We start from the raw sequence: 27,817 nt of genomic DNA, 5'->3' as shown, positions 1-27,817 counted from the left end.
TTAATAACTAGTCATCTATTATGTTATAGTTGTAACTTGTCGTGTCATAACGTTTAAATGGCCGTAAACACAGAATTAACGTGCTGTCAGTGTGAAGCGGTTCTTTGTTTTTCTCAGCGCTCGCTCTTCTGTCAGATGAGCCTCGTGCCGTGACGTCACCAACACCCTTTTCGAGCGATGGTCGGATTAAAGATGGCGCCCTCTCATGCGGTAAGATGCTGTCAACGGGGCTTATCCTGGATACCTGTGATTTTTATCAACCTGGTCGTGTGCTGGTCCTACTACGCCTATGTGGTGGAGCTATGTATATGTAAGTATCGATCTGAGTTTGCCTGGTTGAATACATCATAGGGTATAAAAGTTGCTGGTTAGTTGTTGCTGTGGTGGTTTGGGCAGAAACTGACTGGAACCAGCAGATATTGGAACATAAATTCTGCTTATGTTCGAAGCATACAAATGCGTGCATGCTTTGTATCGAAAGCCAGACGTGTATTTGTAAAGTTTGTGGTTTCATTTCAGTTATTGTAGTATATGTTGTAGTTAAAATGCGAGTCGTAAACCCAGCTGTAAAACTGGTTGAGATGCTGTGATATTATAGAGTAGGTTTGGAGGGAGTTCATTCAAGTCTGATTTATATCACACTGTAAAGAGTGTGAATTCATAGCGTAATTACATAGCTGTCCGTTTAATTTGACTGCATATTAGACCACATGTCTGTAATTTCACCACAGTATTATTATTATTATTATTAAAATATATTTTCTTATTTTAAATAAGCACAAAATAATCTTACATAATCCAGTCTTAAAAATAAAAATACAGTGTTTCTTATTTTTCGTGTATTACTACACATATATGTCCCCATGTTTACCTAAATTGACAAAAGTATCTCCATTTACAAAAATTGACAATATTTAAACTTTTTTTAAGCAGCTTTCCTTTTACTTTCTGTTTTTAATCTCTAGTTTTTATACTCTTTCAGTTGGATATATTTTTCCATAATTGTTTTTTTCCATCTCTGAATTTGCAGTGGCTCAATTGTCTATGATATTGGTTAGATCTCCTTTCTATTTGAGTAATAAAAAGTCAAACGTGTGTGCTAAATGAAAGAACATGTCTATGTTGTTATAGCTCAGCACATCTGTTGTTAACCACTTCACACTGACCTATAAACTCTTTTCCCACACCAACTCCACCCAGTTATTACATTCCCATCAGTCTTAAAATATGCTCATTTTATTGTGAGTCCCAGTCTGTTAACTGCCCTTGTAAAGTTGACTGATTTATTAAAATATCTCCTTGTTGATTTTTCTTCCTCCTTTTGCTTAAAAGATGTACAGTTTTACAGTCAGAAATTTCACTGACAATGCTAACATAACATCTGTCAGCCAGTTGTTTAGTTGTCATGGCAACTGGGTGTATTTTATCAGTGATGGACACAAGGCTCTTTCTGACAGCTCTCTGCCAGATGGCAGTACCAGTCTCCCAGTGCCCGGGCCTAACTGGGGTGATCAAGCTGAGCTGGTGGGAACTGAGACAAAAGGAGTGGTTTCCCTTTGTGCCAATTGTTGTTAATGGGATTGCTGATTAACCTTTGCTTCTTTCTCTTTGCAGATACAATCCCTAACACCGAGGAGCAAGGTAAGAAAACTCTAGTGAAATCAACCACACAATGGATATGTCAGAAATCTGAACTACTTCATAGTTGGAAGGCATAAATGCACATTCAATTCCAATGTTTGCATCACGTCCTGTCATTTAAGATGCCTTCATGTATCTTTCACTACGTATGATATCCTACAATTCGGTGTTTGACTGTGGAAAAAGAAACATTGTGCCTGAAGGAGCTGTTAAAAGAGTATATTAATAAATAAAAAAATCCTTCAACTTATGACCCAATTTTTAGAGAAATAAACATTGTAGTGATATATTTGTATGGTTTTCTCTAAAGCTCACTTGAATTTGTATTGTATGTGACATTATAGTTGCTTAAGGGACCTTTCAGACTAAATGTGTTCTTGCATTTAAATAAGCTAGACGCAGAGGTGTGTCATGTTTTTTTTTTTATAAAAAATTTTTATTTAAAGTTTGTTTTAACTTGATAAGGCATCTAAAAAATGTGGTGCTTTTGCATGAGATGGTCAAAGTCAACAGTCAAAGACGTCCGTCTAGCTCATGTTAACTAGAGGTCAACCGATAACTGATTAATTGGCCGATATATTTTAAAATCAATTCATAGAATGTTACAAGTTGTTAGTCAGCACAGACATGGAGACCAGAGTCCAAAATGAATAAAATCCCTGATGTAGTTTATATTTCAACCCAAATCCCAATAATAATAATAATAATAATAATAATAATAAAAAAGATGATTGGGTGCATAACGTGCGACTTTTAACACTAAACAAGCCTGAAACACTCCAGGGGCTCTTATTTTGAAATGACGGAGACTTTGCTCTGTAACAATGCTCTATATTTAATATTTACCAAATTAAGTTTTTTATAGCTCAGTAATAATTATTATTATATTATTATTATGATGTATGTGCTGACAAGGGATGTTTCCATATACCGTAGTCACATTTTTCTTTACATGTCCTTGCTTCAGTTTAAAAAACGTAATTATCAGAGGAATACAAAAAAGAATTGGCAACTATCAGCATAGATTTTAGCAGATAAAATCAACTATCAGCTAAATTAATCTGTAAAACCGATGTATCGATCTACCTTTAATGTTTAGATAATTTAAACAATTGAAAAACAGTGTAGATGGATGCAATAAAAGTAATTGCCTGACAGAGTCGCGAGGCAGCAATGTGGCCGCTTTAGGTTTTGGACACAGTCAATATTGCAAAAATGGTAGACAAATCCTTTTGTTAGCTATTCTAGCCACCTCCTGTTTTTTTGTCACATGTTTTGTCACACCAGAGTGAACATATGTTACATATGCATTGTTATGAAGTAACAGCTTTTATTGTGGGCTATAAAGTAAGTATGAAGCACTAGTGTGACTGAAATGAAATAATTGTGTGTCTCTGCATGCTGTTTTTGTTGCAGTTATATATCTCATAGTGTTTCACATCTGCTTCTTCATGTTTATATGGTCCTATTGGAAGACCATTATTTCCAAGCCAGCCAACCCCTCGAAAGAGGTACATTTTTTTTCTCTCTCTCTCTCTCTCCCTCTATCTATTTCTCTCCCTCAGCTCCTGTTCCTTTATTTCTTGTATAGATTGCTGTTAAAGCTTTCTTCCATATTGCTGGGGCCTTTAGTTTCTCAGTTCAGCTAGGGGAATAGAATATTTCGTGATACATCATACTGATCATATTTTTTGGGAGTCAAACTGTAATGTTTATCTGGAAAGCTCCAGGCTCAGTTGTAATACTTTTCACATCTGGAGGTTAGCAGGCTGCTCTGTAGTTTCAATACTACAGTAATGACAGAGAAGGGGAGAAGGGCAAAAAAGAAAAAAATTTATAGACTTTCAAAAATGACAATTGACCTACAGGGGATTTCCGAAGTCAAAAATGTTCTTTGGTGTTGGTTGAGCTACACTACATGGTCATCCACGCAAAGTTTGCTTATTACATAATTACAAATAATTAACATACTTAATTACTGTGGCAGGGCGGAGGGCGGGGCCAGGTCGTGATTCTACACACCCGGTCCCTTATCAGGCTAATAAAGCCTCCGAGAGGGATAAAGGCCGACTGCGGAGGCTTTATTAGCCTGATAAGGGACCGGGTGTGTAGAATCACGACCCGGCCCTGCCCTCCGCCCTGCCACAATTACATTTCATGTTTCCATTTGTGTTCTTATTTGTACTATTTAAGTATCTGGAACAGTTTGAATTCATTTGAATAACAATTTGTTTGCTTCCTGTTTTATTACTTCTATTGTTTTCCTATCATAGGCAATGATTTAGGTCATCTAGGAATATCTGAAGGCAAACCAGGCCAGTTTGTTTCCTAATATCAAACACTGAACTTTAAAACAGATCATAGGGATATATTACACTGGAGAAAAACTTTGTTCATAACTCTAGATTCAGAATTTAAAGCCCTTGATTCTGCACTATACAGTTCTTGCCCTTATGTTTGCCTTTGTTCATCGTGTTTAAGAGAGAGTGTATATTTTAAGTGCTGACTGGTCACCACCTTTTTGCTTTCGCTAGTAAATTTTAAATCTTGGTGTGTGTCAAATACATTTTTCAAGTACAAATATTCCGTGTAGGTTCTCAATTAATGAGTTATGAAACTTGTATGCATAACAAAATATGAAATAATTATCAGAATGTTGTTTAAAAAATAGATTTAGATGGAGTACAGTATGTCACACCGCAGAACTTGTTACTTGGCTTGCATCTTTAGGACTAAAGATGGTTGGTTAGAACTTGAAAATGTGGAGTGTTATGTAGACAAGCATATTTTCACATAAATCTTCATGTAACATCTCCTGTCCCTCTTAGTTCTGTCTCCCTAAGACAGAGAAAGAGATGTATGAGAAAGAGGAGAGACCAGAATCCCAGCAGGAAATCCTGAAGAAAGTGGCTAGAGAATTGCCCATATACACACGCACAGGATCTGGGGGTGAGTGAATATTATAACTCAACCATAAAGGGATACCTAACCTAAAAATGATCAGTTACTCACACTCATGTTGTTCCAAACCCGTTAGGCAGTATGTAATATAGGTAGATGGATATATCGGTTTTACCGATTAATCTGTGCAGAAAGTTGCTTTTTAGAACTATTGGTTATCTGCAAAAATCTATACTAATAGTTGCTTATAGTTTTTTTTAATTACTCTGTGTTCCTCTGATAATTACGTTTTTTAAATTGAATCTAGGGCATGCAAAAAATAAATTTAATTGACAATATGGAAACGTCCCTTGTAAACATTGTGTGTCCAACTTCATATGTTGTCATAATAAAAATAATATTTAAGATAGAAAAATCTTAATTTGGTAAATAATATATATATATATATATATATATATGAGTATTGTAATTTAGCCAAGTCTCCGTCATTTCAAAATAAGTGTCCCCGTTGTGTTTCAGGCTTGTTTTGTGTTAAAAGTCCCACGTTATGCACCTAATCTACTACATCTACTACAAAAATAAACTACATCTGTTTTTTTTTTTGTCATTTTGGACTCTGGCCTCTATGTCTGTGCTGACTAATACAATTTTGTAACCTTCTATGAATCGATTTTAATAACTATAGGGTGATTAATCTGCCTTTTCCACCATCTTAGTTATTGTTATTAGCAGAATCCACTATCGGTCAATCTTTTTTTTCCATACAATGAATTGTAAATGAGGCTGTCATTCTGCACACTGTATTCCAAGAAAGAAAGAAAGCCATATGGCTTTGGAACAACACTGGAGGGTTTGGAGGGTGGTACTTTTTGTTTTGTTTTGTTCAGAATTATTAACGTGTCCTCCATCATCCTCAGCTATCCGATACTGTGACCGTTGTCAGCTGATCAAACCAGACAGATGTCATCACTGCTCCACTTGCGACAAGTGAGTCCACTCAAAATGCATTTGTTATCTTGTTTCTTTTGGTTTGCATAAAGTTTATAATTGATCTTTTGTTTTTGCAGGTGTGTCCTGAAAATGGATCACCACTGTCCCTGGTACGTGTCTCTGGCACTTCAGTTTTAAAGGAACAGGTTCCCAGAAAATGTCAATTCTGTCATAATTTACTCACCCTTATGTTGTCCTAAACCCAAGCTAAATTATAAATGAGTTAATTGTGACAGAATTTTCATTTTTGGCAGAAGAATTTCTTAGAGGATATTTTTACATGTTCAGATGTGATTTTTCAATAAGCATTAATTACATTTAAAGTTACTCTTGAGCGTTATTGGTTTGATTGGAAATTTAATTCTAAACGACTGGGCTCTTTTAAAGCAGAACCACTTTTAAGTCTTTAAGCACTCTAGTTTTTGAGTGTTTGGCTTAACCATGTGGATAATGTTGAGTTCTGTCTGTCTCTCTTTCAGGGTTAATAACTGTGTTGGATTCTCAAACTACAAGTTCTTTGTGCTATTCTTGGCATTCTCTATGCTGTACTGCATCTTCATTGCCTCTACCGTTTTGCAGTACTTCATCAAGTTCTGGACAGTAAGTCCTCACGTGTTCACAGCATGGGATTTCTCTCATCTCTCACATTTTTTGTCTCTCACCATGTGCTATATTTAAGCGCTAACTGCAGCTTGTCTTTCTGCCTATGTGTGTTTCTATCAGCATGAAACTGAATTAACAATGTATAAGCTAATAAGTATGACCAAAGGACTGAACAGTTATTTAAACTAGCATGTGGAAAAGCTTTACAGAAAATGAGAAGGCTGAAAAGAGTAGAAAACAGATAAAAGATTGTGTTTCTGAGAGGAAGAATGAAAGCAAAAAAAGAGGGATGTATCAGTCTGCTTTTAACATTCTGTCTGTGTTTTTAACACTTTGCCTGAAGCTTTGCAGACGGAGGGCTATAGAGCATTGCCCGGAGGTAAACCACTCACGCTTGCTTTGTACTGTTGTGACTGTGGCTGTTTGGTGTGATGTTGCACTGTTCACTCATTTTGCTGTGTATTTTCACTGATGGAAATAAACAGCAGTTTTTCAGTAAAGAGCAAAACATTTTAGTTTCAAGCTTTTTAGTTATTCTAGATGGGCCCTGAGGCAGGTATATACAAAAGTTTAAAAGCTTTTCTGACAAATGTAGTGAGATTTTGGACATCTGAGACTATTTCATAACACTGCTGTGCTTGCCTGAAATACAAAAAGCCTTAGAAGCTTCATCAAATGCTGAACTAGAATCTATACTTGATATTTTGATTAACATATTTCCATGGCCTGGAAGGACTTCTGAAATTTTGGCTTTGTTGTCTTCTCATCTTTTGATTTCTTTCTCAACAGAATCAGCTGCCGGACACTCATGCAAAGTTCCATGTGTTGTTCCTCTTCTTTGTGGCGGCCATGTTTTTCATCAGCATCCTGTCACTCTTCAGCTACCACTTATGGCTAGTGGGAAAAAACAGAACCACCATAGGTAAGAAGAAATTATCACACTGCTTTATTCTTCTCACATTTTTCTGCAATGAATTCAGCTCCAACTGCTTAAAGCTAACGTGCAAAACAATATTGGCTCGATGCCTCGATCAATGGTGTGAATTTGTTGCTGGACTGTCTTTTTGTACAACCAATGGAAGATGCGGGGGTTCTGGAACAGTGTTAACAAATACAAATATAACAAAAGTTTGATTAAAATGAAGCAAAATGACCCACAGATTTGTGATTGTGAAAAGTTATTCAAAATAACGTCTGTCAGAAAACCGCTCCACATCGGTGTACTTCATGTTTATCAGCGTGCCAAGAAGAAGCAGTTCATAGAATCAACGCCATGGTATTTGGTCACGTGACTGAAGGTTGACCCTTAAATGACTCCTTGAGTGTTCTGAACAGGATACAATGGGTTTAAATTATGCATTGCGTATAGCAAGATGTAATGGATTCACACAATGGGCAAGGAAAAGGCAGGAACCGGCTGAGCAGTCAACATAAACTTTTAATAAACAAATGAACAAAACATAACATAAAATTGCTTTGTTTTGTTATACACTGAAAAGTGTTTGTTAGGGGCCTGGGTAGCTCAGCAAGTAAAAACTCTGATTACCACACCTAGAGTCACATCCGCCTGGAGGCGAGGTCCAGCGCCATCGCCGGCATCGCAGAGGACTGCGGCACAGTTAGCTGAGGACCAGTCAACAGCTTGTTCAGGGATCGGCGAGCCAGTTTTCTCTCTCTCTCTCTCTCTCTCTCTCTCTCTCTCTCTATTGAACTGGCATCCCTCGCTCCTCTTTATCCCTCTCCCAGCTGATTGGGCTAATCCAGTGCCGGGCGTCCATTTAATGATTATTTACTTAATATGAATGTGTTAACTTTGTAAACTATATTAGATTAATTGAGATTAAAAAAAAATAATTATTCTCGATTGACAGCTCTAATTTGTGATTGGTCAGCATTAATTTCAGCCTTAGGTGTGCATTTCTGTTTTTGTAAACTAGGAATTTTAACAATTAAGTCTGAAAATATTGAAAATATTGATTAAATATTATAATTGATTAACAGGCCTAATTTGCATAATACATTATTATTGGTTCTCTTTCTAGCCTTGCAAACACTGACATTTCCCTCAAGAATGTGCATATGCATATAGTAAATACAGTTTTTGCTCTTTAGATCCGGATTATTTTCAAGCAGTTCAGCCCAAGGTTTATATTCCCCTTTCCCTGGCACGGTTTTCTTTTAAGTTGTTTAGACTTCTTATCTTTTAATTCCATATTGTGACCTATTTCTCATCATTTTTTATTGAGGGAAACTGCAGCCACATGTTTAGAAACCAAATATGACTGCTGATTGAAGTATAATGTAGAAAAGATTGTGGGTACTTTTCTGAAAAATATTTGGGTCACACTTCACGTAACACACACAACTTCTATGCCCTACCTACAATGATAAAGTTTGGTTCACTGCCAAATTTGGTTCAAAAGTGAATCATGTCATCATTTATGTTTGTAGTGATACTTTTTTCTAGTGTTTTACCACGCCTTTCTTCTGTTCAGAGGCTTTTAGGGCACCGGTGTTCAGAAATGGCCCAGATAAAAATGGTTTCACCCTGGGCTTTCGCAAGAATATCACCCAGGTGTTTGGAGACCAGAAGTACTACTGGTGCTTACCAGTTTACACCAGGTAAAAAAGCCATACATGTTGCATCATTTGGGTTGTTCTACAATAGGCACTTTCACACTTGCAGCCTTTGCTGAAAATGTAACAGCATTTTTGTTTAAAAATCATGTGCATAAATACAAACATTCACTACGAAAATGCATCAAACATAAACAGCATAGCAGACATTGTGCAGTCATCTCCAAATATATTACGTTCCACCATTTTTCAATCTAGTTACAGACTTACCTATATTTTCGACACAGATGGTTAAAAGTAATTTCTGGCAAAGGACATCAGAGTGCTTTAACTGCATTTTGGTGGTGCATTGCACATGTGTATAACAGATGTGACAACTTTTTTCTGGAGTTTAACCAGTTATTTAACAGGTTTCATAATGTGTGAAAGTGCATAATATTCAGTCATCTTTTCTGTATATACTGTATGTATATTAAAAGCACTCTCTTGTGAGATTCCTCTGTCATTTCTGTAAACATTCGCCATTTCTGTGCATTTACGGTAGAATGAATAATTGTTTTTCTTCCTCTAGTTTGGGAGATGGATACACATTCCCTACCCGCCTAGTCAACATTGACACAGAGCAAGGCAATGTTGAACACCAGACCATTAAATGGTAATTGTACAATTTTATTTAGTTTCAATAGCAGTCACCTTCATTTATTTTAATGTATGGAAAATGACAAATTAAACCATGCAATTTTTTCTTAAAGGGATAGTTTCCCCAAAAATGACATTCTCACCCTCATGTTGCTCCAAACCTGTATGCATCTGTGTAACACAAAAGAAGATGTTTGACGGAATATTAGGGACTTTCAGCCTCGGTCATTATTCACTTTGATGACATTTTACCCCCAATATAATGACAATGAATGGTGACTAAATTTTAATTTTTGGGTGAACAATGCCTTGATAATTAATTGAGATAATTTAAGTTATTTTCCTAGAAATGTTCTATTAAGAGTATCATGTAATCCAGGGTAAGGTTTATTCTGGTAGAGTGAAACATCTGCAAGTGTTTATGACTGATAGCATAATGGTTGTTATGGTAAAAACAGCACAGTTGATGGACAGACAAACGCCAGACCTCTAAGTGAGTCACAGAATCATCTCATAGGCAACGATGTGCGCACTGAGGAACAGAAAGATGGAAGCCCTGCAAACAGTGGTACGTCACAACTGAGGTTTGATACTGAAAATGCTAGAGAACATTGTGAAATGTAGGCAGTGCTAAAGTTGTAACTATTTACTTGATTTCTTGAGCTCTGCCTAGAAATGTTTTTATCAGCTGTCTGCTCCTTAACATAGCTTATAACATGACTTCACTAAATGTGAAAATTAATGTATGTGTGAATGTTTTCATATATAAAATTCAGATCTGTTTGGGTCTGTTTTACAGAGGGATGCCACACTGTTTCCATTACCATGGAGAATTAGTCGTTGTCAGGTGAGTTCACACCACAAGAAAGCAAGTTCAGCAAAAAAAATATGTTGAAAATGATGGCCAACTTCTGATAACCATTTTACAATTTATGGCTGTTTGTAAAAAAAAAAATACTCTTGTGGTGGACGTCTGCACAGGCATTAAATTGAAGCCCATACCCGGCCCACACCAGAGACTGTGTGACCCAACCCATCCAGTACCGTCAAATTTTAAGCCCGGACCCAAAAGCGCTAGCATTGGAAGTGAATCGCTTACAGTGGAAGTGAATGGGGGCCAGTTCGTAAACATTAAAATTCACACTGTTTTAATAATATAGCCACAAGACATAAATAATATGTGTTAACATGATTTTAGTGTGATAAAATGTCTTACTAACCTTTTCTATGTTAAGTTTTATCCAACCGTTACAACTTCATTGCCACAACAATATAATGTCAAAAAACCCTAAAATGACTGTAAAAATAATAATTTATACAATGTTACAGCTCAAATAATACACAACTTTTAACAGATGAATGAATGTAAGTGCTTTTATAAAATTATAAGCTTGACATTTCTGCCTTTAAAACCCTCCAAAAATGTGCCCAATTGACTTCCATTGTAAGTGCCTTTTAAATGAAAACAACAGACGAGTCTAAAATATTTTTTGTGGTTCTGCAACAAATGCTGTCGAAACTGAACACAGAATATTCCTTTAAACATACTCCGAACTTCTTCAGAACGTCAAATATTTAGGATACCTGCACTAAAAAAAGATAGATGCAGCGCAACGAATGGAAAAGAATGCAGATGTCTCGAGATATACTTTTAAAAATGTAAGTTATTTTTATCATGTAACCGAAAATAGTTATTTTCACTTCCTGGAACCCCAGTTGGGAATAGACACGGTTACATGATAAAAATAACTTTAATTGTGTTTTGTTTTTTACCTATGAAACAAAATATATGACTTAAAAATAATACAGATTAGGGCTGGGTAAAAATATGGATTTTACGATCAATCTAGATATCGTTTCTTAAAGTCCGAAAATCTACCTTTTAATATAAGTTGAGAGTAGAAGTTTGGTTTGACTCCTTCCATTTAATGCATGTTCAAAGTTGAGATCCATGCAATCCATTTGTCATTGATAATGTCTCTTTTAATATTCTTTCTGTTCGAGTCAGTTGTTAAAACAACATAAACCTTTATTCAAATTAAGTCATGTGACTCTTGTTATCATGCTCTCAGACGGTAGTCTTAAAGAGACAGTGCTGTTTTAGCACTTGTTCTGCATTAATGTAAATTCTTTGTTACAGAGCAGTTACATTGTCAGCGTAAAACTGCTGTTGCAGTTATGCTGCTGCTTTGCTTACTTTAACTTGCAGCTCAAGCTACAGTGTATTTACAATGGACAAATCTTTTTCTAATGTTTGTGTACTCTTTAAAACAGCACAATCTCAACTTTCCTATTTCCTCTTTTACAGGACTTTTAGAATGGCGCAAACAAGTATTTGGTTTTCCTGTCTTTAGGATACTCTTTTCCTAAGACCTCACATGAAAGACCACATAACCCTCAGATATAATGCCTTAAAGTTATCAGCATTATCTCATCTGTAAGGAAACGATCTGCAGCATGCCGCTGTGGTGGATGTATTTAAACTGAATTCAAATCAGCACAAACTCTTTGAACCAAATATTGACTGAACTGAATGGCTCTTTCACCAGTTTTATGACGTGGTGCTAACAGCACTTGGTAATCTGATGTTTTTCCTTTTCTCCAGACTTTCACATATGTTTTTTTGTTTGACCAAATATCCTAAGCTGATCTTTAGTTTTTTGTTTGTTTTTTCTATCTGATACTTTGTCATTTTTTTTTTATATTTTCTGGTTATCTCTGGGACTACTTTGTTAATGTAGGCCAAAAATTGTCAATATGGGTAGGCTTTTTTATTTCAGGTGTTTTATATCCAAGATGCACTTTTGTCACCAAGGATTTTTGATGAAGGTTTTTGCAGATATTTATGGAGATGAAGTAATAACCAAGTACAACCCAGTATTTTGCACTAGAATGTATTAACCCATAGATTTATATTCACTACTCATCAATGCCAACCTAAACAAATTGACTTAGGTGACTCTGAAATAGAAATGTTAGTCAAAATATTTTGCCACATAACTTGCAATGAGGTATTTTATGTTTTTGAAAATAGCCCATTTAAAGGGATGGTTCACTCAAAAATGAAATTGATAATTTACTTACACTCACGTTGCTTCCACTTCCATAGAACACAAAAGATGTTTGGCAGCCTCCGTCACCATTCACTATGTTAGTATGGAAAAAAAGTGAAATATCCCTTTAACTATAAAGTTCTAGATGGAAATACTGTATAGTATTCAATGGCGTTCTACAACTTTTATGTCTCAGTATTTGTTGTAAGGGCCCATTTAAAATGGGCTTCACACCTCCACCCATTCATCAACATCAAGTTAAACATAATTTTTTCTGACCTCAAGCCAATCTGCATTTTATACTTTATGCCTCCAGGGTTACATATTATTGCAGATGGTGTGACATTAAAGCACTCTTAAAACTTTCTAGATTGTGTAGCACCGCAAACACATCTCGGAACACTTGCTTATTACAAAGGAACTCAGGCCAAATACTTAGAATCGTAAAAAAAAAAAAGCTTAATTTGTAGTTTTGATATAAAGGTAATGTTTGAAACTAGTTAAAACTGTTTTATTGCACTTGGTGATCATTTTTTATTTTCTTGATCAGGTTAGTTCACCCCCAAAACATTGTCCTCATTTCTTCCATAGAACAGGAGATGTTAAGAAGAATGGGACTAGAAAGAAGTTAGGGACTAGAATTGACCGATAGTGGGTTTTGCCGATACCAATAACTATACCATTAATGGTGGAAAGGCTGATAACCAATTTATCAGCCGATAGTTAAAAAAAAATGGATTAATAGAATTTTCCCGTCTACACCGGGTGTAAGAAACCATACATTATAGAACCCTGTAATATTCAATGATGCTGTCTACACTGGAAGCATCCGTTGTGGCGCGTCCATCACGGCGAGAGTAAACTAGTGTCCCGTTCCATTTTGCGATGTACGAACTGGTGTTACTGCTGCAAACAACACAAATAAATGGTTTAGAACGCGTCCAATGTAGACAGCATTTGCGCCCGGTATAAACAGGGTGTTAGTCGGCACAGACTTAAAGGCCAAAGTCCAAAATTAATAAAATCCCAGATATAGTAAAAAAAAAAAAAACATTTTATTAACCAAATCCCAATAAAAATAAGGAAAAAAAGAAGATCGGGTGCCTAACGTGTGACTTTTAACACTAAACAAGCATGAAACAGACCGGGGACATTTATTTTGAAATGACGGAGACTTGGTTACAATGCTCTATATTTTATATTTACCAAATTAATATTTGTATTGCCTATATTATTATTATTAATATTATTATTCACAATGTATGAAGTTAGAGACTCAATGTATGTACTGACAAGGGACATTGCCATAGTTACGTTTTTCTTTGCATGGCCTCACTTCAACTTAAAGAACGTAATTATCGGAGGAACACAGAGGAATAAATAAAAACATCGGCATAGATTTTTGCCGATAAACGATCGCTCTAAAAAGCAACTATTGGCACTGATTAATTGTTAAAACCGAGATATATCCTCTACCTCTATTAGGGACTGACAGCTTAAGTCACCATTCTCTTTCGTTACATATTTTTCCATAAAAAGAAATTTTTGCTTTTGGGTGAGCTGTTCCATTAATGCGTAATCATGGAAGTGAGAGGTGAGCAGAGAGATTTATTTACAGCTGCATTGTGCTGTCTTGTTTATTTCTGAAGGATTGTGACCTCATATTTGTAATAGGAAGGCTTGTCAGTTGATTATCAGATTAGCGAACTGAAAAATTTGATCAGTCCAAAATGCACCATTTCAGGTCTGATTATCAAGAAAGTCAGCGAATCAAGTTATGTTGTTAATTTGCTGAAGAGTTAGATATTTTTGTATTTTTATGGTTTAGCAGCACAACAAAGTTGCAAAGCATTTAATTTATGTTATTGCACATCAATGTGAAGAATATTGAAAAACATGGTCTGGATAATGAGGTGGTTTACCACTTCATGACCTCACATCACCATTTATGCAGAACAGGAGCTGATGTTACCTGAGCAGTATCATACCGAAATATGCAATTTGTTTAAATATGATTTCTAATGGGCTGCTACATCTGCTGGAGGTCATATGAGTTTTGTATCATTTAAATATGAGTAAGAACAGTGATTATGCCAAAAATAGGTTGATATCAAGGAACTCAATAATTAATCACTTAATCCCTCATGACTATGTAATATTACTGGAATTAAATACCAAACATATGAAGGATTATTTTCTCTTTTCAGATTTCTGTTATTTTTATTTACAAAAAACTTGCTTGTGCAAAATGTTCAGCTTTTTATATATATATATATATATATATATATACTTACCCTTCATATTATATGTTAAGATGATTCTGAACAGTTTGCACAAATTTGTCATGTCTAATTAAATGTAATGTTTGTACTTTGCAGAGGAAACAAGTATTCGGTGTATGCATTTTAAAATCAACTTAACAATAAAATTCAGTCTGATTTATTTGAACACAACTGACATCACAGTAAATAAAGATGATGAAAGATAGTTTTGTAAATTATTTATTCTTTGACGTTCTCATTCCTGCAGTGACACAGTAACAATAATCAAAAAGAAATAGCGACATCTAAAGCCCAAACGAAGCAGAGTTCACAACATTAAAACAAAAGGGCTCATGTCACAACAGAACAAAAAAGTGAGGATGGTACTTTGACTATTGAAACAAATTAGCTGTAAAAAGATAAATAATTTTTTCACATCTGTGAAAATTGAAACAAATTCAACAATCCTGAAAATCTATTTCTATGAGCAAGTATAGACAAACGCCTGCACATCATATTTACGACCTTTAAAGATCTATAGGAACACTATGAATTAAACTTAAAATTGATCAAGCTATGCAGTGTTTCTGAATGTTAACCAAACAAATGCACATCTGGTTTCACCATTCTTGGTACATTGCCCCTTTTTCTTTTGAGGTGTATGAATAATAGCTCACTATACAATTTGTCCTTAATGCATTTTTAATTTTGCTAAAATGAAAACCAATTGTTCGTATAATTAATGTGTGTTAGAATGTGGAACCTTTGTGACTCAAAAGATTTTATTTTCCATTTAGAGACAAATACACTTTCAGTAATGCAAAAGAAGCACCATGACATTTGGACTCCTCTTCGAGTGTTAAGACAAACCTCATAACCAATTAATTACATCAGTGTTGTGAATTATTTTATTCAGGAGTGAATGAGCTTATAACCTTATATCTTGACTTTATTACAAATAAAATGTGTGAAGCCAAGGTTTTTCCATAGAGCTAATTCAGAAGATGAAATGGTTATTACTGTGTTAGAACTAAACCATGTGATGAGAAATTATGTGATTGAGAACTGGTAAATTAATCAAAATGCAATGCTAACTTAAATACACATGTAAAAATAAATAAATCATAAGATCATAATCATGCTCTGAGCAAACAAAAGCATGCAGGGCGGCAATGAAACAACACAATAAACAGCATTACACACTTGCCTCCCAGGCCACAGAATACCTGCGAGCTGAATGTCTCATCGCTCTGATCCCCTCTTACGGCCCCCTACTTGAGCTCTCACCTCATCACAGGCCATTGAAGTGCATTGAGAAATCGCCCTAGCACTGGAACAAACTCATTCGCAGTGCAAATGGACACTCTTTCTGCGTGATTCCACACAATCACTACAAGCTGACACTCTAAACAGCAGAATAGCTGATGCTGGTTTCTCACTTACAGGATGCATGCATTCACTGATGTCTCCTCATCCAGCCCTCCACTTCCGACCACCCCCTAAATGAGCTAAGCTGGTTTCACCCCATGATTTTTTCCTTTCTCTCTCAGAAGCATGTTGCTGTCTATGCACGCTGCATTTTTAGGGGAAGATCTTCGTTTCTTATTAAGTGGCTTGGTTTCTCGCTCTTTTTGTCAGACAAAAAGCTTGTATTTTCCACCGTTATATTCAACCTCTCTCTCTGACATCATTTCCTCTCCAACTGTTATAGTGGAGGACAAATGGTTTGTACAGCAGTAGATCCGGTCTGTGGTTCAGCCTACTTTAGACCAGCTCAGGAATGCAGGGATGTCTCGGACAGGAACATTGCGCGTGAGAGCTTTGACTCGCAGGTTGCGATCGTCCGTGAGCAGGACCACCTCCCTGTGCAACCTCACTGGCCCATCTGGCAAACAATACACAGAGGTGTTGGTCAAGTGGGAAAATTATAAAAGAGGAAAACAACAAATTCAACAAGTAATCAGTGAGATGGCTCACTTCTCTCGGCAGGCATGAAGTCCTTGGCTTTGTCCTGACAGTAATGCAGACAGCAGGACAGGATGACATCATCGTTGTTGCCCTGCGAAGACAGATGCACAATGAATGGGTGGGTTTAAAATAGAGCATAAAGTTTCATGAATATTTATGAACCTCTAAGGGGCTGTTCACACTGAAGGTGTTCAGCAAGATCAGAATGCTTGAAACAACTTGTATGACGTAATGACTCTTGGTCATGAGAAAGAACTGCAAGAATCAATGAGGTTTAATGTTATTAAACATATTTGATTTGTGCACAGGTTGCAGGATTGACCTAAATTTCAGTCTGTTCATCACACAAAGTGGTTGTATGGCTTCAGAAGACTTTGCATTCGGAATACATTGTGGAGTGGTTTTATGGTAATTTATGGACCTTGACAGACTGGAGTAACAATTCACTTTCATTAAATGGTAAAAATACATGAAGTGATTGTAGCAATATTAGGGGGAATAATTAAATGACAGAATTGTCATTGTTTTGGGTGAACTATCCCTTTAACTTGACATACTATCTTAAAAATGCAGCACTCAATGTGTAAGACACTGAGAAAAATCAGTGTTGCTCAATGTAACGGCCAAAGACATATGATTGGCACGAGTACATTAACAAACTATTACAAAACTGTGCAGATGGAACTCAAGAAAGCATCCTGTGTGAACATTCCCTAAGACCAGGGAGTAAACACTTGATTCAAACTTTCCACGGTTCAGAGTCAAATAAAACAATGTCAAAAAGGAACTTTCAGGGAGAGAGAAGCATGAATCGAATTAAACTCTAATATAATTAGAAGATTTGTTTGTTTATTTCTTAAAGTTTTTAAGCCATGCCAGCTTCTATGGCTATATTCATGGCAGGAGCCAGGTTTAGTTATTTAAAAATAGTTAAATTAGGTGTTTAAGGTTCATTTTTCCTAAAAACCTTCAAACTAAATTTGAAAAGGTTTTCAATCAAGTGAATCCAAAAGTATCAACTGAATAATACATGTTCCTCAGATGCGTGACAGTCCAGTAAAATATATTTAATGGATTGTGGGTTCTGAAAAGATGAGCACTTTGGTGAATTTTCTCCTGATAGTAAAAATTGGCGTGCGAGTCTGGTATGCCCTATATGGCATCATGTATAAAATGGAACACATATCTTGGTCCAACAACAAGATTTATTTATGCAATTCTGGATAGCACTCTTTCTTTTGAAGCACATATAAATAATATATGTACAAGGTCTGCTCATTTCAACAAGCGCAACATAAATCGTCTTCGACCCTCCCTCTCATCTCACAGTACTGCCATTCTCATACATGCTCTGGTAACGTCCCACTTGGATTATTGTAATTCCCTTCTATTTAGTCTACCACAAAAACTTCATCATAAATTACAGCTGCTACAAAACTCAGCAGCACAGATTATTTCACAAACCCCCAACTCTGTCCATATAACTTATATCCTCCAACAACTTCACTGGCTCCCTGTTACATTTCATATTCATTACAAGATTCTGTTATTGACCTTCAAGGCTTTTCATATCCTAGCACCTTCCCATCTTCTTCATACATATTCTTCTACCCGCAATCTTAGATCCTGTTCCTCCCTCTCTCTCTTGTGATACCTTCGTTTGTCTGACTTCTATGGGGTCCAGATCCTTTAGCAGTGCTGCTCCACGACTCGAACTCTTTACCGCCAGATATCCGCAATTGTGATTGCCTTTCCACATTCAGGTCCCTCCTCAAAACCCACCTTTTTAAATTAGCGTACTACAAATAACTCTTATTTATGAAGGTATTTATTCCAGTGGGGATTTCTTTAAGACTGCAAGGGAAGCTCAGCTTCCCCTATAATGTCAAAAAAATAATGGTCAAATATGTACTATTGTGTAAACAATTTATTGACTAAAAATGCGTTAGAACACGTTTATCTCGAAGACGAGTTCGTTCAGAATCAGCTACATTACATATAGCAGGTCGGCTGACTCGATTTACTTCTCATACATTCCCGTAGCATCAGTGCATTTCCCTGTTGAAGCCGAGCGTCCATTGACTTCAATGGGGCTGCTCTGAACAGTTTTTTTCAGTGCTCGAAAATAGACGGTCATTGGATAAATGCTGCGATTATGTCCGCCCACGGACGCTCAGCGTCTCTGGGGGTGAATGAGGAGTGGGCTGGCCCGGACTCCGGGCTTCAGCGTGATGATTGGAGGATCTGTCGAAAGACTGCATCTCCTTTTGATTGACAGCGAATCTGTACTATAAGAAGTCACTGAAGCTATTTCAAGCTCAGTCCCATCATGGATTTCTCAAGTGTAGTCGAAAGCCAAACTGCTGCAACCTATTTCTTTATATTTGTTTGGCGAAATTGCTAGTCAATTTGCATAATACATTTCACACAATTATACACCACATTCCTTGTTTCAGTTTTACCAAGTTTAATATATTTTGTTTTAGAGCGTTCGTTCGTTCGTTCATTCATTCATTCATACAGTAGGCTAGGCTAGCGTCGTACGGGTGAAACTGTGCACGATGGCAGACGGTGCTAATATTGTCGACCTGATTTTGGCGAAGCCATTTGAAAGTCTTCCTTACGAGGAAAAAATTAGAATTAAACAGCAGGGCAGATCAACACCTAAGATTGATTTAGTGCAAAAAATAGGGAAAAATAACAGGTCTTTTCAGCTCTCCTGGTATGACAAAGCTGGCTGACTGGAAGTGCTGTGACAAATAAAATGTACTGCTGGCCATGCCTCTTGATGAAACCATCTCACGGATGTGTTGTTTGGTCAAAAGTGGGGTTTGGAGATCTGTCTAACTTTGACAGGGCATATAAAAGACATGAAAAGAGCAATGAACATGTGAGTGCATGTGCAAGATTAAGTTGCATGGGCAGGATCAGGGTTGAGCATGCAATCAATGAAGGTGCTCGCATTCAAGTGACTAAACATAATGAAACAGTCAAACAAAACAGGGCCTTCCTAAACCGCCTTATTGATGTAACATCCTTGCTTGGCCGACAGGAGCTGTCATTTAGGGGACATGATGAGAGTAGTGAATCAACCAACAAGGGCCACGTAACACAATGGGCCAAGGTCATTTAAGCAGCCTAGCTCTGCTGGCCATTGAGAAGACACTGGTCAAGTCACTGGAAAAGACGCCTAGTTGGTACGACAGCGTCACAGTGCATTTTCTCGAAAAGGAACGTAGGGCAGAATTTACTTTTAAATAAGTTTATAATGTAGGCCGAAAATGAGCTTCCCCTCTTTGAAAGACCAGCAGCCACCACTGATTTATTCATATGATAATGCAATTCGTATATGTGATTTCAGATTTTTATTTATCTTTTATGTTCTCTTATTGTAAACTTGATTATGTCTGTAAGGTGCCCTTGAGAGTCTTGAAAGGCACCTATAAATAAAATGTATTATTATTATTTCCCATAATTTGTTGTTTAAACATTGATCCCACTCCAGCTGCCATTTGTTTTTGATATATACATTCAGAGTTGGTTTCAGATCTGTGGAAGGTATAGGGCATTTAACTGGTTCAGTAGATAGTGCTTCTCTGGCAGCTCTGTCTGCTTGTTCATTACTGGTGATTCCTGAGTGCCCAGGTATATAATATTAAATAATATTAAAACTCTTTGCTTCAAGATATGACAGTTTGAATAAAATCTTCAGAGTTGTTGGGTGATCAGTTTTAGTAGCTTCCAATACTTCAAGACATGATTTTGAATCAGTTATTATTAAAAAGTTTTTTGTGGAGCAGTCTCAATAAACTTTAGTGCCAGTAGTAGAGCATTTGCCTCTGCAGTGAAAACTGAACTTTGGTCAGGGATGTGGATACCGACACAGTTGGTTTGTTTAAAAAGCTGCTGCGCCACTTTATTTCCAGATTTAGATCCATCTTATATTGGGATAAGTTGTGGGAATACTGCTAGAATATCCAGAAATTTTTGATGGAAATCATTCGAATGCATTTTGGATTTTTGGTTCCTTTTTAAATCCAGATAGATTTTAGACTTTTTGAGATCCCATGGAGGAATTCTGAAGAAATGTGTCTGTTCCAAACTGTTTAGATCCACTTTCAGATTCTCCAGATGGGTATTTATACGTATGCCAAATGGACGAATGAAACTTTTTTTTTTTTTTTTCATATACTGTTGAATGCTGAAGTGGGTAAATGCTGAATAGGCTGGGTTTTCTTTGTTTTAAGTTTGGTCGCATATTGTAAGGCCAACTTTAGGCATCTGATTTCAAAGGAAGATACACTGGCTTTTGCATAGAGACTTTGGATTGGTGATGTTCTGTAGGCTCCCAAAGCTAGTCGTATGCCTTGGTGGTGTACAGTGTCCAAAAGTCTTATGTATGACTTCCTAGCTGATCCATAAATAATACTTCCATATTCCAGCTTTGAGCATACCATGGTTCTGTACAAATTCATGAGATTTGAGCTGTCTGCTCCCCATTTGGTTTTGTATAAAACCTTTAAAACATTAATATCTTTAAAACATTTATTTTTTAGTGATTTAATGTGAGAAATAAAAGACAGTTTGCTGTCAAAAGTGATACCAAGAAACCTGTTCTCTTTAACAACTTTAATGGGGACTCCATCCATTAACAGCTCTGGTTCATTGTGTAGTGAACGAAGCAGACAAATGCATACAGATACTTCCTTGAGGTACTCCAAGTCCTTGTAGGTTAGACAAGGTGTTTGCTATTTTAACTCTAAAAAATCTGTTCGATAAAAAAAATGTTTCAATGAAGATTGGCAGTCGACCTCTAAAATTAATTTGGTATAGATAGTTTAAAATGCCATGTTTCCATGTCATGTCATAGGCTCTCCAAATCAAAGAAGACTGCTACAATGTGTTCTTTTCTGGTAAAGGTGTCACGAATATAGCTTTCAAGACAAATAAGGTGATCTGTAGTGCTTCGACCTTTCCTGAAACCGCATTGGGCATTACTTATGTGGTGTTTAGATTTCAGTATCCAGACCAGGTGATCATTGACCATCCTCTCCATTGTTTTGCATAAACAACTGGTTAAAGCTATAGGGCAATAGTTTATGGAGTCGTTATGGTCTTTTCCTGGCCTTTGAATATGCATTATTTATTCCTCATGCCAGGCGGATGGTATTTTTCCTGTTATCCGGATGAAGTAAAAAATTCTATGGAGCATTTTCAGGGAAAGGTGGGGTAGATTCTTTAAAGATTTATTGTGGATTTTATCCAGTCTAACCGCTGTGTCGTGGGATTTTTTAATGGCTCGCTGTAGTCACTAGAAGATTGCATCAGCATTTAGGTCAACTGTAGACTAGTACCATACTTTTTTAAAAGGGAAATCGCCAAACACAGACCTTTTGTCCAGAGGTGTCTTCGCTGCGGAGGGCAATAGACTCCAGTGTGTTTCCTCTGCTGGTGAGTGCTCTGATGTAAGGATCTCTAGACTCAAAGGCTTTTTCCAGAAACATCACTGATGCTTTGGCTCTCTCCTGTACCTGCCTGGCATGAGCACCATTCCCGATCCCTTCACGACTGTCCTGACCTTTAGCCAGACCATCCAACTCTGTAATCACTGATAGAAAGAGAATACGATTACATTAGACCAAAGAAAAGAGAAACTTTGCATCTAGATTATCAGAGATGAACTCACCAATAAGAGGCACAACCAGGACGTATGTTCCACAGGCCAGAAGCTTCCTCAGGCCATCCAGGTAATCTATGAAGCCATTTGTGTCAGGAACCAAATAGAACGGTCTGATCTCAATCTCCAGCTGCCCACCTGTCTGTAGAACAGCCTGAAGGACAAAAAAATATAAAATACATATTCTGTATCATCAGATACGCAGTTGCACAAATGCTCTGACATATAAAATTTTGGTGTTATTAAATGGCCCCATTGAAAGATTTTTCTTGCTCTTTTGAAATAAGACTTTGAAAAGTTTAAGTGGCCATATTAAAACTAAATTAACGTGACACTGTATATGCGTAAAGATAAATGTGTATAAATTAGTATAAAAGCTGGTACTGTGAGATAAAGATACCTGTATCTTGTCCCTGCGTTTCTGCTGCTGTGCCAGCTTGTGTGTGAGAGCGTGGCGCCGTGCCCTCAGCTCTTTGATATCATCCTCACTTCCGTCTCCTTCCGATGCCGAGAGAGACGATTCCTCCACAATGACATCGTCCTCCTAAGAACACAATAGGATTAGTAGAGCTCCACCCAGAACGTTAATTACAATTAAATGGAAAAAAAGATGTTTAGAAATTTGGGAAAGCACAAAACAGGTACAGTAAAAAAATTAAATAAGCGTAATCAAAATGAGAATAAACTTCTCTTTCAGGTGTCCAAGAAAACAGTGGTTCGCTGTACCTGTTCTTGTGTTTGCGTCTTGTCTTCGGCACTTATGCTGGGTGTAGGTGGTGTTGCCATGGAAACATACTTCCCTCCCTTAAATGCCAGCAGCGGCTCCTCCTGTCCGCAGAGAGCCTCCAGGAAGTACTTCAGAACGGTCACTCTCTTACAGTCAGCTGCTATGGCCTACAAAACAAGAACATTCATATGGATTAAGGCTGCTATAGAAAACAAGGATTTTAGAGATTAATTCAATGCGTTTTACATCCTCCCATTTATTTAACAAATAATTTGACATTATAAGTGTTTAATTCTTGTTTGTTGGGGGCCTACTCAGAGAGTATTGACGCTGACTACCACCCCTGGAGTCACGAGTTTGAACCCAGGGTGTGCTGAGTGACTCCAGCCAGGTTTCCAAAGCAACCAAATTGGCCTGGTTGGTAGGGAGGGTAGAGTGACATGGGGTAACCTCCTTGTGGTCGTGATTAAGTGGTTCTCGCTCTCAATGGAGCATGTGGTAAGTTGTGTGTGGATCGCAGAGAGTAGCATGAGTCTCCACATGCTGTGAGTCTCTGTGGTGTCATATACAGCAAGCCACGTGATAAGATGCACGGACTGACGGTCTCCGAAGCGGAGGCAACTGAGACTTGTCCATCTCCATCACCGCGCCACCATGAGGACATAGTAGTGGGAATTGGGCATTCCAAAATTGTGGAGAAAAGGGGACAAAAATGAAAAACAAATTCTGGTTTGTGCGATTTTATGAAGACTGATTAGAAAAATAGCAGCACACCATAGCAGAGCTCACATTTCAAAGTTTATGGAAAAGACCTTCTTAATGCCTCAATTTATAAATTAATTCTTTTTAACAAAAGTAAAGTCAATTGCACTCTTTGTATGGAATTATTTAATTATCATAGCACAATAGGTCTGAAATATCCCCAGTCTAATGTTTCCTTCACTATTCAGTCAAAGCGTTGATAAGATTAAATGTTTTGACTAGTAGTGTATGAGTGAAACACAATTTTGACGATACCAAGACCACCAAAAGACTGCTGCTATCATGAGTTTAATTGCATTGGATTATTTTAATCTGGTGACAGTCCTAAATATGATATGAATATGATGACTTCTGTTTGATTCACCATGCAGACAACATGGCAGCGCATGAGGGTGAAGCAATGCATGACTCAGAGTAGACGTTTATATAGCAAGTCATGTTGAGTGCCGTGTGTGTACATTACTGACCGTATCTGCTCCCTTGTCTATATAGCAGGGGTCCTGCGGAGCAGCAAGCAGAGGGACAAACCCAGCCAGCATTTTGTCCTCGTCCAGCTGCAGTACTCGGAGCTCCTCGTCTCCTTCTCCATCTACATCGGCTTTATACAGTAGAGACTCACTGTGATACACATGTGACAGAGAGTTGCACAGCTCTGCCAAGCACTGCCACACATCTGGACTACCCCTATAAACACACACACGGGTCAGGGCACAGTATTATCCAGGGCTCCCACCCATTCTGACCAATAAACATTTCCATTAATTTAGGATAACTTAAGGATTGAAAAGCAGTGTTTCCTGCACCACCATTCAGCAGCCACAGCAAGAGAACGATACTCTCAAGTTTTAAGCTTGCAGTCTAAATTCAATGTGATGAGATTAAAAAGTCATGTGCCTTGAAATAATACAAAAACAACATGTCTTTCTATTGCATTGTGTTGGGGTAAACGATCCATTGAAATAAAATCGAAATCCAGATATGACCTTATGAATATTAAACTGCAAAGTGCTGTGTGATTTAATCAACCAAACTGTCTACATGCACCACGTGTTGCTCTGCAGAGCTCTGTTCTGAGCGCACGTGAGGTGGTTCTGTCTGTGCTCCCTCCACGAATCTTCTCATGCTCAGAATAATGGATGCGTTGCATTCAATTGTATTTACAGCACCCTAAATTCACTTTAACTGGCCACTACAAGTTACTATACAATCACAAATCGAAAACAATCTCATAACACCAGGTTTTTGTGTGGACAAAAGCAAAGATGAGAGTATTTTACCATACTGGAATTCACAGGTGCTCATTCAAAGGCTTTTGTTAACAACTTCACACAGAAAATTACTACATTTTTATAACCAGATCCCATAGCAATGCCACGTAGAAATTAAGAAATTATTAGAGAAATATTACTTGAAAAATAATAATAATAATAATAATAATAATTATTATTATTATTATTATAATAATAGGGTTGTTATTAGTTATAATACATTTATTATAAGGGCTCAACATTAAGGCTTTTTTAAATTTTTATTTCAGCCGGACAAATAGCCGGATTAAAACTTCCATGATGAAAAAATAACCGGCTATATTTGTGATATAGTCTAGGCCTGTGCCACATTTTACAAAGTTAATATTCTTAATAATAATAATCCAGAGTGCATAAATGTATAATTCACTAGTGATCGGCTTATGTGTGTGTGCTGAACATGTGTGTTTCGGGAATGCTTGTGGTGATGCATACAAGTGCCTGAATAGTCAAATACATTTAAAAATTCCACCAAAATGCTTGAGGTATTCATGTAAAAACAGTGAGTTATGTCTAAAGTAGGGGTGTCGATTTAACCCGTTAATTCAGTGTGATTAATTTTATAAAAAAATAACGCGTTAAAACAATTTACGCAATTAATCGCATTAAGGAAGATTCCTGAGAAATGCAAGCTTGTAGTACCACCTGTTTACTCCAGAGTAGAGGTCGACCGATTAATCGGTCGACTTTTTGCATTTTTTACATAATCGGCATAGGCCAATATCCACGCATATCAAGCCGATTATTAGGCAGGCGCATCTGTGGGCAGCCTAGTGTTGTTGTGGAACACGTGTTCGACGCATGCTGCCCCTAGAGTCATTTTCCAGCAGAGTGAGCAGACCTCATCCAGTGCCAAAGGAAGGAGCCAAGCTCCTTGGAGAAAACAGTAAGGGTTAAATTTGTATAACTTCTTTAGATTTAATTAAACTTTTGATATGTTACTGCCAACCTCAAGAAAAAACGTGACAAACGCGATAGTTGACATGACGTTCGGCTACTTTGCATATTGATAGCGTAGTTGAATTTGCATTATCACAGCAGAAGGGTTGCTATCATGTCACAATAAGTAAGCAAGAATTTTGCAATTACAGACAGTGAATCTGAGACTTTTATTTGTTCTGTTTGTGTGTCTTATATTTGAGAGGGTTGTCACTCAATGCAGATAAATAAGTAATAAAAATATACCAACGCAGTATAGGCTATTGAAGGACTTAGTCTGGTAGGAAGGGGGGGTTCACCTGCACCCGAAAGGTATATTTTTTTAACCTAGTGTTTTGTAATCCTTAAGGTGTCTAGAAAAGGAATTTTGATGTTCCCCACGCAAATTATTGTCCCATATGTGATTTTTTGTATCATCTTTTGTGTCCGTGCTTGATTTTTGGCTGCGGAAAATGAAAATTTTAAATCTACATAGAATCTGAACAATACATCCTACAGACACAATCTACCCAATTTTCTCTTCGTCTTTGCATGAGGAATTGATAGATATGAGGATTGTCATGATTAGATGATGTATAGTACATACAAACTATTATTAAAATAATAGTTTGTATGCACTACAAACTACTACAAACTACTATTAAAATAATAAAAAGAGTGCAAGAGATACTGTTCCCAAGGCGGCGCACGCTCTGAAACACACCGCAAAGAGACAAGCAAACTATAGGCTACTTTGGGTTTCATGCGTCTAAACGATCAACTATACACAAAAATATGTCAAAACGACTGGCTTGGAGATTCACTTAAACACAGTTTATGTCTTAAATGTATGTAGTTATGGAAATAGTTGGGGAGAAAATATGCTGCATCAGGAGCCTATTAGATCTGAACTCGATCTTAAAGGGGAAGCTGTCTATTAACCATGTGACGATTGAGCCATTACTGCGAATCAAACAACAAAAGGCAAAGAGAAAATCACTTACAGCTCTTGAATGAATAACTTCTGCATTAATAAGCATTAATCTATGATAAACTATGCAGTGTTATTTTACAATTGATTACTTTATTAGATTTCTTTTTAGACCACACCTGAACAGTAATGTTAGTAGACCTTCCTGAAATTAAATCACTGTGCCTATATAACGTTTATATTTGTGTAATATATATATATATATATATATATATATATATATAACAAAAAGAACCGTTAAGAATACCGTTAAAGTACCGGATCGATAAGCAGTATCGGTAAGATAGTAATACCATTAAAACCTTAACGATACCCATCCCTAGTTATGCCTGTGCTTCTCTTGGATGCTCTGAACATTGGATTACGTGTCTGGATTGCCCCTTAATTAAAGCTGCATTTGAATCTCAACCTTCGTGTCTCGGAGCAGTTCGTAACACCTGCTTTTTTTATTTAATATATTTGTTATACATTATTTATACAATATGTTTTTACATTATACATTTTTAATTTTAAGTGTACAAGTGCAGATTGGTCAAGTGTTCAATAAATGTATTTGTTGAGAAATGTTGTCTTTTAATTATTAATTAATTATTTGTGTTACATTTTATCTTTCAAATAAAAGGTTCAAATAAGAGGTTAAAAACAAGCACATATCGGCCAAATATCGGCCAAAATATATCGGCAGCATTAATCGGCCATCGGCCGACCCGGATTTCAAAAGATCGGCATCGGCCTGAAAAAACCAATATCGGTCGACCTCTAAAGTGAAACTTCAGCTGTATGAAAACGTGCAGTTTATACA

General features: G+C 36.9%; 2 protein-coding genes across 4 annotated transcripts in view; one reads left to right on the top strand and one right to left on the bottom strand.

The window, feature by feature from the left end:
- The first annotated feature begins 172 nt into the window (after positions 1–172).
- On the top strand, positions 173–14,848 carry LOC127636604 (palmitoyltransferase ZDHHC20-A). Of its 2 annotated transcripts, XM_052117243.1 has the most exons (14): positions 173–310; positions 1,615–1,641; positions 3,058–3,152; positions 4,470–4,590; positions 5,460–5,529; positions 5,610–5,642; positions 6,012–6,132; positions 6,479–6,514; positions 6,925–7,057; positions 8,631–8,757; positions 9,284–9,367; positions 9,810–9,919; positions 10,151–10,198; positions 11,660–14,848. In XM_052117243.1, the coding sequence occupies exons 1-13, from the start codon at positions 178–180 to the stop codon at positions 10,186–10,188; spliced, it is 1,128 nt and encodes a 375-aa protein (XP_051973203.1). In that variant the 5' UTR covers positions 173–177; the 3' UTR covers positions 10,189–10,198; positions 11,660–14,848. The 2 variants fall into 2 exon arrangements, with proteins under 2 accessions (XP_051973203.1, XP_051973204.1); XM_052117244.1 differs by lacking the exon at positions 6,479–6,514.
- A 52-nt stretch (positions 14,849–14,900) lies between these two features.
- LOC127636603 (telomerase-binding protein EST1A-like) overlaps positions 14,901–27,817 on the bottom strand; it is a 30,719-nt gene continuing 17,802 nt past the window's right edge. For both annotated transcript variants that reach the window (XM_052117242.1, XM_052117241.1), the window contains exons 13-19: positions 24,267–24,483; positions 23,037–23,204; positions 22,711–22,854; positions 22,320–22,464; positions 22,024–22,241; positions 16,643–16,724; positions 14,901–16,550 (exon numbers count right to left, since the gene is read on the bottom strand). In XM_052117242.1, coding sequence (XP_051973202.1) covers positions 16,420–16,550; positions 16,643–16,724; positions 22,024–22,241; positions 22,320–22,464; positions 22,711–22,854; positions 23,037–23,204; positions 24,267–24,483 — 1,105 coding nt within the window. In that variant the 3' untranslated portion in view covers positions 14,901–16,419. The remainder of the gene's footprint in view (positions 16,551–16,642; positions 16,725–22,023; positions 22,242–22,319; positions 22,465–22,710; positions 22,855–23,036; positions 23,205–24,266; positions 24,484–27,817) is intronic.

Source organism: Xyrauchen texanus, chromosome 44, assembly GCF_025860055.1.
Source record: "Xyrauchen texanus isolate HMW12.3.18 chromosome 44, RBS_HiC_50CHRs, whole genome shotgun sequence".
In the NCBI taxonomy this organism is placed as follows: Eukaryota; Metazoa; Chordata; class Actinopteri; order Cypriniformes; family Catostomidae; genus Xyrauchen; species Xyrauchen texanus.
Note: the sequence above shows the minus strand (reverse complement) of the source record. Positions and strands in the feature narration are given on the sequence as shown.